A 13774-nucleotide genomic window follows, 5' to 3' on the forward strand; every position below is an offset into this window, starting at 1 on the left:
CACAATACCCTCTGACGACCTGATAGGCCAGGGCGTCACACCTACACAAAGTGGCAAATGACCAACAACATTGCAGATCATCTTTGCTTTGGTCGATTTTACAGTGGTCTGTTGTCAGCCATCTCCAACAATTTTTTTGTCATAATTTTAGAAAACAATGGTTGTCTGGATTGTTCAAAATCAGCAATTTTTATGTTCCTGGCTAACTTTAGGCATAACCCAAGGAGTCTATCTTTCCAATCTTCCACAGTGGCGTACCGTACAATAGAGGTGGTGGCTGCCCGCTGTGTGTGCGCGCTTTGACCTCAGGCGGCGTATCAGACTGTCTGAAACTCAGCGCGGGTGTGTACAGTGCTCTAGGAGGAGCTTCTCCTGCTCTGTTGCGCTTCTCTTTGGCTTGTATTTGCATACGCACGATATGCCCTCTGGCTGACGTAGCATTCCAGCCAGAGAGAGGAGCTTAGCATTCGGTGGCAGACAAGCGAGCGGCAGCCATTGGTGGTTGCTTCTGCTCATGGGCGGCTCTGCATAGCATCGACATTTGGCAGGAAGTCAGGCAGGCACAGCACAAAACAGGAGTACTGCCTCTGGAAACAGTGACCTGGCGGTGGTACTAATCTACTTACAGGATGGTAGATGCTAAAGTGTATGGGCTACTTCCAGGTATGACATAATTTCAAGTGTTCTAAATGCAGCCCGACGTTTCCAGACGGAATAAACATTATTTTTCTAAATCCACATGGTCATGGAGTTGCTTATAATAGAAGCGGGGTCTTGCATGATTACAGTGGACGGAAGGAAACATCGTCACGCCCACCAACCAAGCTGGTCACGGCCACTACCCTGGAAGGAGCCCATACATTCTAGGTTCAACCCTTACAGGACTGGCTAGGATTAAGACTAACTCTTAATTCATAATATGTATGCTGCCCCTTCCCCCCCGTAATGTCTATGCCTGTGTATGCCCCCTCAGTAATGTGTATATCGCGGGTGAGGGCGTTGGCTACGGCCAGTGGGGAGCTACTCAAGACACTCAGATCCAGGATCGTGGCTGTGGCTCGAGTGGCAGTCGAATTCGGGGCTCTTGCAGCAGCCCGTCGCCCACAACGTAATAAAGGGGGTATTTACAGGGGAAGAGTTTGTCAGTGACGCCACCCGTGGGTTGCGGTCATTTGTTGGTGACACCGCCGCTGCCTTTGTATGGGACGCCCGGGGTAGAAGGAGCGGGACAGCAGGATGGTATCCCCTCCACGTGTAGGGGAGGTGTTGTCCCTGGGCACAGGTGTAGGTGGAGTGCAGTGCGGGAGAAGGATGCTGCAGAGCGTATTCTGCAGGGCTGGACCGGGTGGTATTGGTGTACTCACAGTTCTAGAGGAATTCACACAAAGTCCAAGTGGTAAACCAAATTGCCAGTGACCAGTGACCTCCGGTGGGTGTATTCGGGTCCCACACCCTAGTACAGCAAACAGGGGTCCCTTCCTCCTACACTTAGTGTTTGTGTCCTTAGTTTGACTACTCCGCTTGAAACGGGGAAGTCCACTCCTGGTGATTCTGTGTGTTGGGAGCTGTGGCCCGCGATAACTGACCCGTGGGATCTTAGCAGGCAATTGCGGAGCCCTATCCCCCTTGTTGGGCTTCCGTCTCGCTCTAGGGCTTGCTGGTGGGACAAGATATGGAATCTTGTCCCCTGCTGGCTAATTGACAAGGGGCTTGAAGCAGTCCTCGCCCTAGGGTCCAGGCATCCCGACTGTGCACAGCCCACGGACCGGATTCCCGCTGTCGGCACCGGCGGGCTACAACCCTGCCCCGGTCCACTTAAGGTCTCCCGTGACCGGATCTCAGTCGCCTGTGGCCCTGTCTGCCGACTGCCACCTAGTCAGTAGTCCGGTACTCCAGGGGCTCCAACCCCTGACTACCCTGTCACGCCACACTCCTCTCACTTCCACTGTTTGCTCTGAACTGTCTGCACTGTTCAACTTGCTTGTTCCCTCCCCTGACACCTCAGGACCCCTAGGTGGTCGTCACCATCCACTTGTCCCCACCCACTGGTGTGTCCCTATTTTCATGGGGGGTGACTAGGCTTTGCTGGCTGATGTTGTGTACCTGGGTGTGGGTTTGTGTTGGTATGCCAAGGAGGATGGAGTCCTGCACCTGGAAGACTTGTGCAGTCTCTGTGACAACCTGGTTTTGCCAGGGCGTCACACTCCCCCGTCCTCGGGCTGTCCGGCCACTGACGTTTATTTTTAACTGTATCTGGAAACGGTAAAAAAGGTAAAATACATAACAGCATAAAACATTTCTTCCCTTACAGGGAGGTACATTTGTTAAAAGTTGCTAACATTTCCTTCTCCCTTCAACCCGCCACCCAAAACACCTGAACCCCTGGTGCCACTGCTAGCTCTGGTGTCACACCACCCCAAGTTCCTGTTGGTGTCCTAGGTGACTGGGCTGAAGTTCCTCTCCCAACAGTCAACCCCAAAGGGTCCCAAAGTTCTGGAACCCTCTGGCCTGGAGGTTAGCCACCGGTTTTGCTGGTGACTGGGCCTCGGCCGACTCTACCGCAGGCCCTTCCTCCAACCAGTCCTCTCCAGCTGGTGTTACAGTCCTGGTGGTGGGATAACAAGAAGGTAGATGGGGGTATGTACAAAGACCCAAGAGAGTTTTTGGGTGGCCTCTACCAGTCCAGAGGCCTTGGTCCATCAAAAGTAAACAGGGGAAAAGCTGGGTTTAAACTTTGAAAGGAGGTAGCCGGGATCCACTACCTATACTCCTTTTGCTCATAAAGGTGATGGTGGGAGGCGAGGCATGGTTATTCGTTAACCACGATCCACTTCTTTATGTCGAGGGCAAACCACCCCCGCTCTCCACAGTGCCTTGTGTAGCTGACCATGTCCCCAGGTTCCAGATTCCTATCTGGATGGCCAGTTGGCAAATGAGGGGCTACATCCCTCCGGGACACAAAAATTTCTGCTTCCAGTCCCGGCTCGTATATGAATCCCCACCCTTTCAGGGGGTCAAAGTGGCAGACTTGCCCTCGGTAGGTCGGGCCCCGGACCCGGAAGGTAGCTTGCCGCAGGCAGTCCTTCTCTTTGTAAGTACGGTCAAGCACCTCAGCCTTGTGTTTCTCCCTAGCAGCTATTTCTCTGCGTAGCTGCTGCTGCCGCTCCCAGTACGGGGCACGGGCTCCGTGCTCCTCCTCCTGCTCAGGAGCCAGGCCCACTCGGATGTCCTCGGCGCCAGCTACGACTGGCCTCACATACTGCCATGGGCCTCATCGATCAGTGGCCTGCTCCGCCTCCCTGCAGGTACACTCCGGATGCACCTCAGCTGGGACAGGATACTTGGGAGTGGTTGGCGCTGCAGCCGGGGTAGATTTAAAGTCGGGTGCCGTCTCCGTTGTGGCCGGGCGGATAGCTGGAGCCGACGTCGTCACCGGTGCGGCCAGGCTCGGGGCCGGTTGAGATGTCATCGGGGTTGCGGCCTGGCTCGGGGCCGGATGAGATGTCATCGGGATTGCGGCCTGGCTCGGGGCTGGATGAGATGTTATCGGGGTTGCGGCCTGGCTCGGGGCCCGGATGGGTGCCGAGGCGGTGGTGAGTACAAGGCCCGGGGACCCTGGAACTGGGTCTTTTCCCGCAGACTGTACGGGTTCCGTTGCCACGGGTCGAGGCAACGGGTCGGTCGGGGCGTTGGCTGCGGATACGGGCGACGAGGCAGGCGACGTGGCGGACGGGAGCAGACTGGACCCCTGAGCCAGGCAGGCCGGTTCCTGGGGAACATAGGGGCGTGGGTCACTGCTTACCCACTCCTCCGAGGCCATCTCCATCTCGCGCGCCTGGACAGCTGCAGCCAGGCCCTTCATGTCCGTCGTCCACCTTGCCAATATGAAGTGGGCTTGGTCCTGGATCCTCCGGCACATCCTCTCTGTCTGTTCCTCAATCCAATCTGCAGTTCCGGGAACGGGGCTCTCCGAGCTCTGTTTGCCAGGCTGTTGTGACTTCTTGCCGCGTTGGTGTCCAGGAACGGGTTTCTGCAGAGTCCTGGTGTCCCTGCACTTTATCTTCACTGGTCACATGAGGCTTTTCTTGCCTTCCCCCTTGGTTTTCCAGCAGCAGTCTTTTTGCCCTGGGGATCCCCGGGTTCCGCCCGCGACCTCAGATTTGCGCTCTTTTCAAGGAAGAAGCTGGTGAGGTTGTTGGTGTTGGCACCAAGAATGGCGGGCAAGATGGTGGCAGTCCAAAAATATCTGCGTTTCACGGTTCAACAGTTCAGAAAAAGGTGCACTTCACTCAAAACAGCGGATGGGGTAAGAATCCTGTTTGTGACGCCAGAAGTTGTCGCGGGCAGGGGCACAGGCCACGGCCAGTGGGGAGCTACTCGAGACGCTCGAATCCGGGATTGTAGCTGTGGCTCGAGTGGCAGCCAGATCCGGGGCTCTTGCAGCAGCCCGTCGCCCACAACGTAATAAAGGGGATATTTACAGGGGAAGAGAGTTTATCAGTGATGACACCCGTGGGTTGCGGTGATTTGTTGGTGACACCGCAGCTGCCTTTGTATGAGACGCCCCGGGGCTGATGAAGCGGGGCAGCAGGATGGTATCCCCTCCAGGGGTAGGGGAGGTGTTGTCCCAGGGCCCAGGTGTAGGTGGAGTGCAGTGCTGGAGAAGGATGCTGCAGAGCGTATTCTGCAGGGCTGGACCGGGTGGTATTGGTGTACTCACAGTTCTAGAGGAATTCACACAAAGTCCAAGTGGTAAACCAAATTGCCAGTGACTGGTGACCTCCGGCGAGTGTATTCGGGTCCCACACCCTGGTACAGCAAACAGGGGTTCCTTCCTCCTGCACTTAGAGTTTGTGTCCTTAGTTTGACTACTCCGCTTGAAACGGGGAAGTCCACTTGCAGTGATTCTGTGTGTTGGGAGCTGTGGCCCGCGAGAACTGACCCGTGGGATCTTAGCAGGCAATTGCGGAGCCCTATCCCCCTCGTTGGGCTTCTGTCTCGTTCTCTGGTCTTGCTGGTGGAACAAGATGTGGAATCTTGTCCCCTGCTGGCTAATTGACAAGGGGCTTGAAGCAGTCCTCGCCCTAGGGTCCAGGCATCCCGACTGTGCATGGCCTCCCGCTGTCAGCACTGGCAGGCTACAACCCTACCCCGGTCCACTTAAGGTCTCTTGCGACTGGATCTCCGTCGCCTGTGGCCCTGTCTGCCGACTGCCACCTAGTCAGTAGTCCGGTACTCCAGGGGCCCCAACCCCTGACTACATTGTCACTCCACACTCCTCTCACTTCCACTGTCTGCACTGAACTGTCTGCACTGAACTGTCTGCACTGTTCAACTGGCTTGTTCCCTCCCCTGACACCCCAGGACCCCTAGGTGGGCGTCACCATCCGCTTGGCCCTGCCCACTGGTGTGTCCCTATTGTCATGGGGGGTGATTAGGCTTTTCTAGCTGATGTTGTGTACCTGGGTGTGGGTTTGTGTTGGTATGCCAAGGAGGATGGAGTCCTGCACCTGGAAGATTTGAGCAGTCTCTGTGACAACCTGGTGTTGCCAGGGCGTCACATGTATTCCCCACCCAAATGACTATGAAGGGTGCATTATAATACGTGGAGTGGTAGAGGAGATGCATTATACAATATGGAGGACTATGAATTGCACTATAATACATGGAGAACTATGGGGTGCATTATACAATATGGAGGACTATGAATTGCACTATAATACATGGAGAACTTTCGGGTGTATTATAATATATGGAGGACTATGAAGGGTGCATTATAAAACATGGAGGACTATGGGGTGTACTATAATACATAGAGCGGTATGGGGATGCATTATACAATATGGAGGACTATAGAGAGTGTATTATAATACATGGAGGACTATCAAGGGTGCATTATAATACGTGGAGCGGTAGAGGGGATGCATTATACAATATGAAGGACAATAAAATGCACGATAACACATGGAGGACTATGGGGTGCATTATAATACATGGAGGACTATGGGGTACATTATAATACATGGAGTACTGTGAAGGGTGCATTATACTATAAGGGTGTATTACTATATGGAGGACTATGGAGTGCATTATACTGTATGGAGGGCTATGTCAGAGCCATTATAATATTTGAAGGGCTTTGTAGAGGCTATCATAATATTTGGAGGGCTATGAGGGAGCCTTTATACTTTATGGAGGGCTATTTGAGGGCCATTATACTGTATGCAAGCAATTGTATAGTGTGAAAGTTTGTGTGGGGTCCATTATATTGGGCGGAGGGCTATGTTGGGGCCATTATACTGTTTGGCAGGCTAGTGTGGACCATTATACAGTGTGGAGTGGTGTGGAGGCCATTATACTATATGTAGGTACATTATACTATATGTAGGTCCTTTATATTGCATTGGGCTGTGTGGGGGTCACAGTTGGAGATCATATTGTGTTGTAGTCACCATACTTTGATGGAGTAGTTGAAGGGGGGTACAGTAGGGTCATTTTACTGTGCGTTTGGAGGGTACTGTGGAGGAATTCACTGTGGGGGTATTGTGCAGTGTTTGTGAGACATTTTTGTTGGCATCACACGTTATGGGTGCAAGGAAAGGGAAATCCAGGGATTCAATATTAGTTCTTTCAGAGTTGTGCGATATGCTCCCGATGACTCTACTGAATATATATCTTTTTTTTGGGGGGGGGGCAATTAGAAATTTTGCTATGGGGCCCCATGATTTCTATGTACACCCCTGCTTCCACTTAATTCCTACAATATATATATATGAATACAGAAATATTGCCTGTAATATGGATTGTACTATAACTGGCGGACACGGACAGAAGATGGCCCCGTCTAAGAACAATAAAGGGGCCTTTTGCAGCCCAAGAGCTCATATAATTCACAATTCCACCTGCTTTGGAGGTAGACGTGGCCCCCTGACCTCTTGGCCCCTGTGGTTGTACCAATGATATGTCTGTCCCTGCAGAGGCTACCCTAAAAGTGAATGTCATGGCTATAACCTTACAACATTCACATTGACACCAGTCGATTATTGCTATGTATTGAAGTAAGAAAACCTTCTGAGCCTAGCTGCCTCAGGTGGGAGCACATGTAACCCAGCAGCGTCTGCTCTATAGGCCAGCACTGAGTTAAAGTGTCTATCCCTTTAAGAGGCAGTCCCAGTACTGAAGGGGTGTGGAGTCCTGGCTCCAGTCCCTCTCTGCTTTTAATCCCCCTGGAATCTCTATGGATTCACTGCAAGGAAGCACTGGGTGGGTATGTGCTGATTGCGATCTGTGACTCCCCTGATGAGACACTGGCCATCTTTCCAGATCCCTGCATATACATGTATGCACTGCAGATGTTTGCTTTAGGGGCAGGGGAGATGTGAGGGTCTGCAGGAGGGACACTTCCTCAGATCATGTTCCTGTGACCAGTGCATGCAGAGGAGGAGGGGAGAAGAGGAGGAGGTGGAAGAGGAGGAGGGAGATCTCAGCTCAGTCTGTGGCAACAATAGAGAGGGCTGGAAATCCTTCTCCCTGGGCTGATATTGCAGGCAGCAGCACTTGCAGGATTGCATTGTCCTCTCATGGCCTCTGATTTGGATTCTGCTCTTTGAGAAGCCCCTGGAGTGGATGGATGATGGATTCAGGGGCTATTTTAAATGGCTTTGCCCCTTCTGGGCAGAGTGAAGCTGAGCTGACCCATCTATGCAGAAGCCTGGAGGTTGGCACAGTGATGACCCTCTTTTACTCCAAGAAGTCTCAAAAACCAGAGAGAAGGACCTTCCAAGTGAAGCTGGAGACAAGACAAGTTACATGGAGCAGGGGGGCTGACAAAGTGGAAGGAGCAGGTAAGACATAAGCCTGTTCTTCATGTCCAGTTCTCATGCCTGTCTGTGATTTCTGTATACAGTCACCGTGGAATAAGCTGATGGATCATAAGTGTATTATTATATAATATTACCACACTGCTAATAAGGGGCCTCTCCAAAAACAACCATCACAACTTACTCCATTGTATAAAACCACTTAAAGGGGTCTCATAGAAAAAAATTGGCTTCAGGATATGATCTTTTTCCTTTGGAAAATTAATAAAAACCCCACGATGTTATAAAATGATGTCTCATACGAGACCGCTATTGACTAATCTGACAAAGTGGCGCACAATGACCATATCATCATCATTTAAATTTTATTTTCACAGGACAATGTATAAAAGTGTACTCCTAATTATCAATGTTTTATAAGCTATAGAATATTTTACCCCCAAATGTGTCTATAGCGTGGGGCATGCATCTGTAATGAGTCATTATGGCCACAGGTTGCCCACAAACTAAGATGATGCCTATGCCATGCACCTCAGATCCAAATTTATACTAAAATACCTACCAGTTATATATTTTTGTTATGCTCATATTACTCTATTGAGGCATTTATAACACGCATTAGTTGTTTTTATTATTGTTATACATGTTGTTTTTTTTTTTTTTCTTCCCTACAATCAATTATATGGGCTTATTAATAAACGAGCATTTGCCCCCGTCCTGGGACATGCTCTTGTCTCCCGTCCTGGTGGAAGTACACACGGAGTCTACTCTAGTTCTGGGAATAGCTGATATTTCCCCTGTCTATTTGTGGCTTCCAGGTGTATCCTGGATGTTATTGTCCCACTTCCACCCCTCCGTTAACTCCTACTACACTGGAGGAGCGGATATTGACCAGAAGGCCTAGGAGCTGGCATCCAGAGCTGACTGCTGCTGGGTAATTTATTAACCCATTGGATTGCAGCCTTGTCATATGCCAGGCCAGGTTCACCACGGTGTATGGTGGTCACTCTACTCTCCATATAACGGTAGAATTGAGCATTATTGGGCATATGCTATTGGCAAGCAGTAGGCCTTCATCATTCCTGAGCCCCGTAGTCACAGTAGTGGTTCGGCTGAGAATTGCAGCACTATAGCACCAAATAGCTGCAGCTTCTACTGCACTTTTTCTACATGTTATATTCCTCCCACACAAAATAATATACAAATATTCCTACAACGACTTCTATTAAATCCCACTTCTCAGATTTTATACATAGGTTTGTTTTCTCACGGTTTCACATTGTAGCATGTTCCAGTACCTTTTGGTATCGCGTAGATCTATGTCAGGACAGTGTCATACGACATGGAGTGCCTATTGCGTTATATGATTGGCCTATAATGTAAGAAAATTTCAGATCAGATTTTATTAACACAAGATTAAGGAATCGGACTTGAAATTGAGAAGATCCTAATGTCTTCCACATAACTGTGTGACCTGTGAGGAGATGCTGGTTGACCATTGATCCTGTTGGTATTTTTAATGGGCATCTTCTCTACCGTTATTTAAGGTAGTGACGATCAATTGTCAAAAACAGTTTCTGCATTAATGACCTCCTATATGAGGGAAATGTGGGTTTTATTTATAGAAGACATCATCCAAATCCCATCAAAAGAGAAATGTGAGACTCCATGTATCGACACTACTCCTGGGAGACCTGTAATGGTCCAAGCCTTGGCTTTTTATTTTCACGGTTTCGATATGTATATCTCAATATGAAATCGGAGGTCCCAAGTATTTCTATAGATCTACACAGCACAACATAAGGCTTCAGACATGAGTCACTGACTATAAAAGGCAAAACCAGTAAATGGGCCCATTGAAGTCCAATATCTCATAAACATGCACAATCCCATGACTTTGGAGGTGGTTGTGGCCCCTTTACCTCCTGGTCCCCAGTGCAGCTGCACAGGTTGCACCAATATGTCCGCCCCTGATATAGGATCTGATTTATTTAAGAAACTAATGAGGTCTATTCTGCTTTTTAGAAATATGTTATAGCTCCACATCAGGTGGCTTTGCTCAGCTTCGTGTGATAGGGCAACCCTTAACACTAGAACTACTGAGGTAGTCATTTTGACTACTTTGCACCATGTATTTCTATATAGGTGTCACGAGTCCAGTACTTCTAGTGTTAATTACTTAATTTGGCGGGTACTATAAAGTTATCTGCTCCTTCTTTGCCCTTGAGAGATTTTTCTCAAATAGAGCAAGGGAAATTTGGAAAGGTTCTCCTTACCATCCAATTACATTGCATCCGTTATTGTCCAAAAAGCCTCTGAAACGTGATTTTGATTGATGACTATGGCAGCTCGTCCACTTTTTGCTTGTGCCAGTTGTTATAAATCCTCTTTAATGAGTGATAAATACTTTGGTTGAAAACAACATAAGGCTGGTTTCACACTACGTCTTTTTAACATCCGTTGAAAACGTTTTTTTAGCAAACAAGCGGATCCAGTGCAAATGCGTTTTCATTTCAATGCATTTGCAATGGACTCGCGTTAACATCCGTTCACCTGCGTTTGCCTGCATTATAGTGAGGATCCAGTGACTTGCAGTTTTTTAACATGTTTCAAAAACGCTACTTGTAGCGTTTTTGAGCTCCGTCCAAATACTGCAAATTGCTGGATCCTGACTAAACAGCACGCAAACGCATGTGAACGCTGGTATGCTGATAGGCAGGATCCTGCTTTTGTACTGAGCATGCCCAGAAAGTACTGAGCATGCCCAGAACCAGTCTCGCGTGATCTGTCTATCTCTCTACTCCCTCCCTCACCCTCTCTCTCTCTATCTATGTCTCTCCCCCTCTCTCTCTCCCACCTGAGAGCTGCAGACACTCGTAACCAAGGTAAATATCGGGTAACCACTTCTCTTAGTTACCCGATGTTTACGTTGGTTACGCGTGCAGGCAGCCCTGCTCCTAGCAGCTGCAGACACTCGTAACCAAGATAAATATCGGGTATCCAAGGCCGATGTTTACCTTGGTTACCAGCGTCTGCAGCTGTCAGAAGCCGGCTCCCAGTCTAGTTCCCCTCACTCCCGATCACATGACTCCAATGGCCGCCCCTAAACATCCAGTGCAGGATCCTGCAAAATAACATATGCGTTTGCATACGTTATTTGCTGTAAAAGCAGGATCCGTACTTCCGCTAAAAAAACGTTTTCAGCGGATGTTAAAAAGACGTAGTGTGAAACTAGCCTAAACTGTAGCAGCGCGTTTTGGTATTTTTAGTGGTTTCTCCATAACCCTTTCAGAAGCACAATCTAAGCCTCGTTCACATGTAGTAACGTTTTTTTTCTTTTTCATGAGCGGACCATGCACCCATCATAGCCTGTGGTCATGTTTACATATTTGTTTATTATAGACCGGGTGTCTGGGGGAAAATAAAATGGGGATGTCTGTGGGTTTTTTTTTGTTTGTTTTAATCCAAGCCACAGATCAAACTTCCCCATTTACAATGAATGGGTTTGTGGGAAAAAAAACAAAACAAAACAGCATACGGATGACTTTTGTGTCTTCTAGGTGTCTGTTTTTACTGTTTTAATGGGTAGGATTTTTTTTTTTTTTTTTTTAATCTTTTGCATAAGTGTAACAAATGCAACAATGAAGGGAAAAAAAGGACACATGGACCAAAAATAGATGAAATTGGAACAAGCACACAGAATAAACATAGGCTGTTTTATTTTCCACATACAAAAAAAATGTATAATAGTAACATCAGATTTATTTAAGGGAACCAACCAGCAGGATTTTCATGTATAAAGTAAATCAGTGCTATACTGGCTGTAGGAGGCTGAATGTAAGCATAGCTTTTCTTCTGAGGTTGGAGGTTTTATTTCAGAAATATGTGCAAGTAAAGTTCCAGCAATGCACTGTTATTTGATTGACAGGTGCAACAGGAGAGCGAATATGTGGTTTGATTCTTGCCATCTATTCCCGCTTGCCTGCCTGACCTTCCTCCACCTGTTGACTTCAGACGTTAATTCTGACGCAGGCAGACAGACAGGGTGGGAATAGATAGCAAGACCCAACCCACATGTTCCCTTCCTGTTGCACCTGTCAATCAATAGCAGTGCATTGCTGTAATTTTACTTGCACATATTTCTGAAATAAAACAACCAACCTCAGAACAAAAGCTATGCTTACATTCAGCATCCTAGCGCCAGTATAGCACTGGCCTTACTTTAGATATGAAAATTGTGATGGTGGGTTCTCTTTAAATATCTTAACGCCCCTCAAATATATTATATATATATATATATATATATATATATATTAAATTCTTTTTTTTTTTTTTTTTTGCCCACACTTGTTTGGGTAGGGAGGCGCCTGAAATTACTTGTTAGGTGGTCCCTAACATAGGAAACTCAATAGCTTCCCTTTAAACAAAACCTCAAGAAGAGAGTGAAATAAAGTTCCTGGCTATTCCTTTACCCAGGTGCCCATGATTATGTGCCATTGAAGGGAGTATTGGCATCAATATATCCATGCAGTATGTGAGGCTGAACATTACAGATGTGATCAGTAGAAAATGGACTTGGCTCCAGCATATGATGAAGCATGAGTCAATGTTGTAGGAAGCAGTAACCGGTTGTGGATTTTATTAGTTGCTAGCATGTTTTTTTTTTTTTTTCCCCTTCATTTATAGACTCATTAGAAACCTAAATCTATACATGATTATTGCCCAGAATAGTTACTGTAACTTGTAACATGGTGATAATTACTGTCATCATAACCTGCATAGGTTTCTCCTTCATAATAAATATAATAATAATTATATCCCACAATATAATAATATCCCACAATTTCAGTTTTTTTTTTTTTTGTTTTTTTTAAGCTACCGTGGAAAAAAGGCCAACCCTATTCAATATGATTAGAGCAGTGGTTTACATTTGACAATATCAATCTATAAAGATGTGACTAACCCTAAGGCTGGTGTTGTGTGAGCATAAAATAATCAGTCCTATTCACAGAAATGTGGGACTTTTTTTTTTTTTTTTCTCCTGTTATCCGTGTGCTGTCTACAATCTGTTTTTATACTTGGCAGCTACTAGTCCGTTACAGGACTATATAGTACTCCATGTAAAAAAATGTTTTTTTTTTCTCGCACTGTAATGATTTCAGAGTTAAGTTGCAGTTAAATATGATTTATACACTCTTGTGAGTGATCCCTTTAAAGGAGATCTGTCAGTTTTCGTTTTTTTTTTTTGCTATCGAATCTAAGAGCATCATGATGTAGGAACAGAGACCCTGATTCCAGCGATGTATCTCTTACTAGGCTACTTGCGGCAGTTTTGATAAAATCACTGTTTTGTCTGCTGCAGATGTACCACCAGTTCTCTGAATGCTGAGCATTGTATTATTCTGGAGTCACACTTGCTTGTGACTAGTGCATCGTATCGACTCCCAGTCTGGCCGGCGGTTCTTATGTATTTCTATGCAGCTGACACGCTCCTGTCAGAAGAGCTGCCGGGTGGTTCGGGCGATGCGATCCTCGCATGAGTAACATGCAAGTGTGACTCCAGCCTTAGAGTACCGTCTCACTAAACGACGTACCAGCGATTCCGACCACAATACGACCTGGTCAGGATCGCTGGTGCGTTGCTACATGGTCGCTGGTGAGCTGTCAATCAGGCAGATCTCACCAGCCACCAGCGACTCTGCGCTTGGTAACCAGGGTAAATATCAGGTAACTAAGCAAATCGCTTTGCTTGGTTACCCGATATTTACCCTGGTTACCAGCATACACCGCTTAGAGCTGGCTCAATGCTCACGTAGCCAGGGTACACATTGGGTTACTAAGCAAAGCGCTTTGTTTAATTACCCGATATTTACCCTGGTTTCGTGTGCAGGGAGCCAGCACTAAGCAGTGTACGCTGGTAACCAGGGTAAATATCGGGTAACCAAGCAAAGCGC

The 13774-nt window shown here is 47.5% G+C and overlaps 1 protein-coding gene across 1 annotated transcript in view; it reads left to right on the forward strand.

Annotated features, from left to right (window-relative positions):
• The first annotated feature begins 7232 nt into the window (after positions 1–7232).
• The window catches only part of PLCG1 (phospholipase C gamma 1), a 131865-nt gene continuing 125323 nt past the window's right edge, over positions 7233–13774 (forward strand). The window contains exon 1 of the mRNA XM_075349861.1: positions 7233–7844. Within this exon, the coding sequence (XP_075205976.1) occupies positions 7631–7844 (214 nt within the window). The 5' untranslated portion in view covers positions 7233–7630. The remainder of the gene's footprint in view (positions 7845–13774) is intronic.

This window comes from Anomaloglossus baeobatrachus, chromosome 5 (assembly GCF_048569485.1).
Source record: "Anomaloglossus baeobatrachus isolate aAnoBae1 chromosome 5, aAnoBae1.hap1, whole genome shotgun sequence".
Classification (NCBI taxonomy): Eukaryota; Metazoa; Chordata; class Amphibia; order Anura; family Aromobatidae; genus Anomaloglossus; species Anomaloglossus baeobatrachus.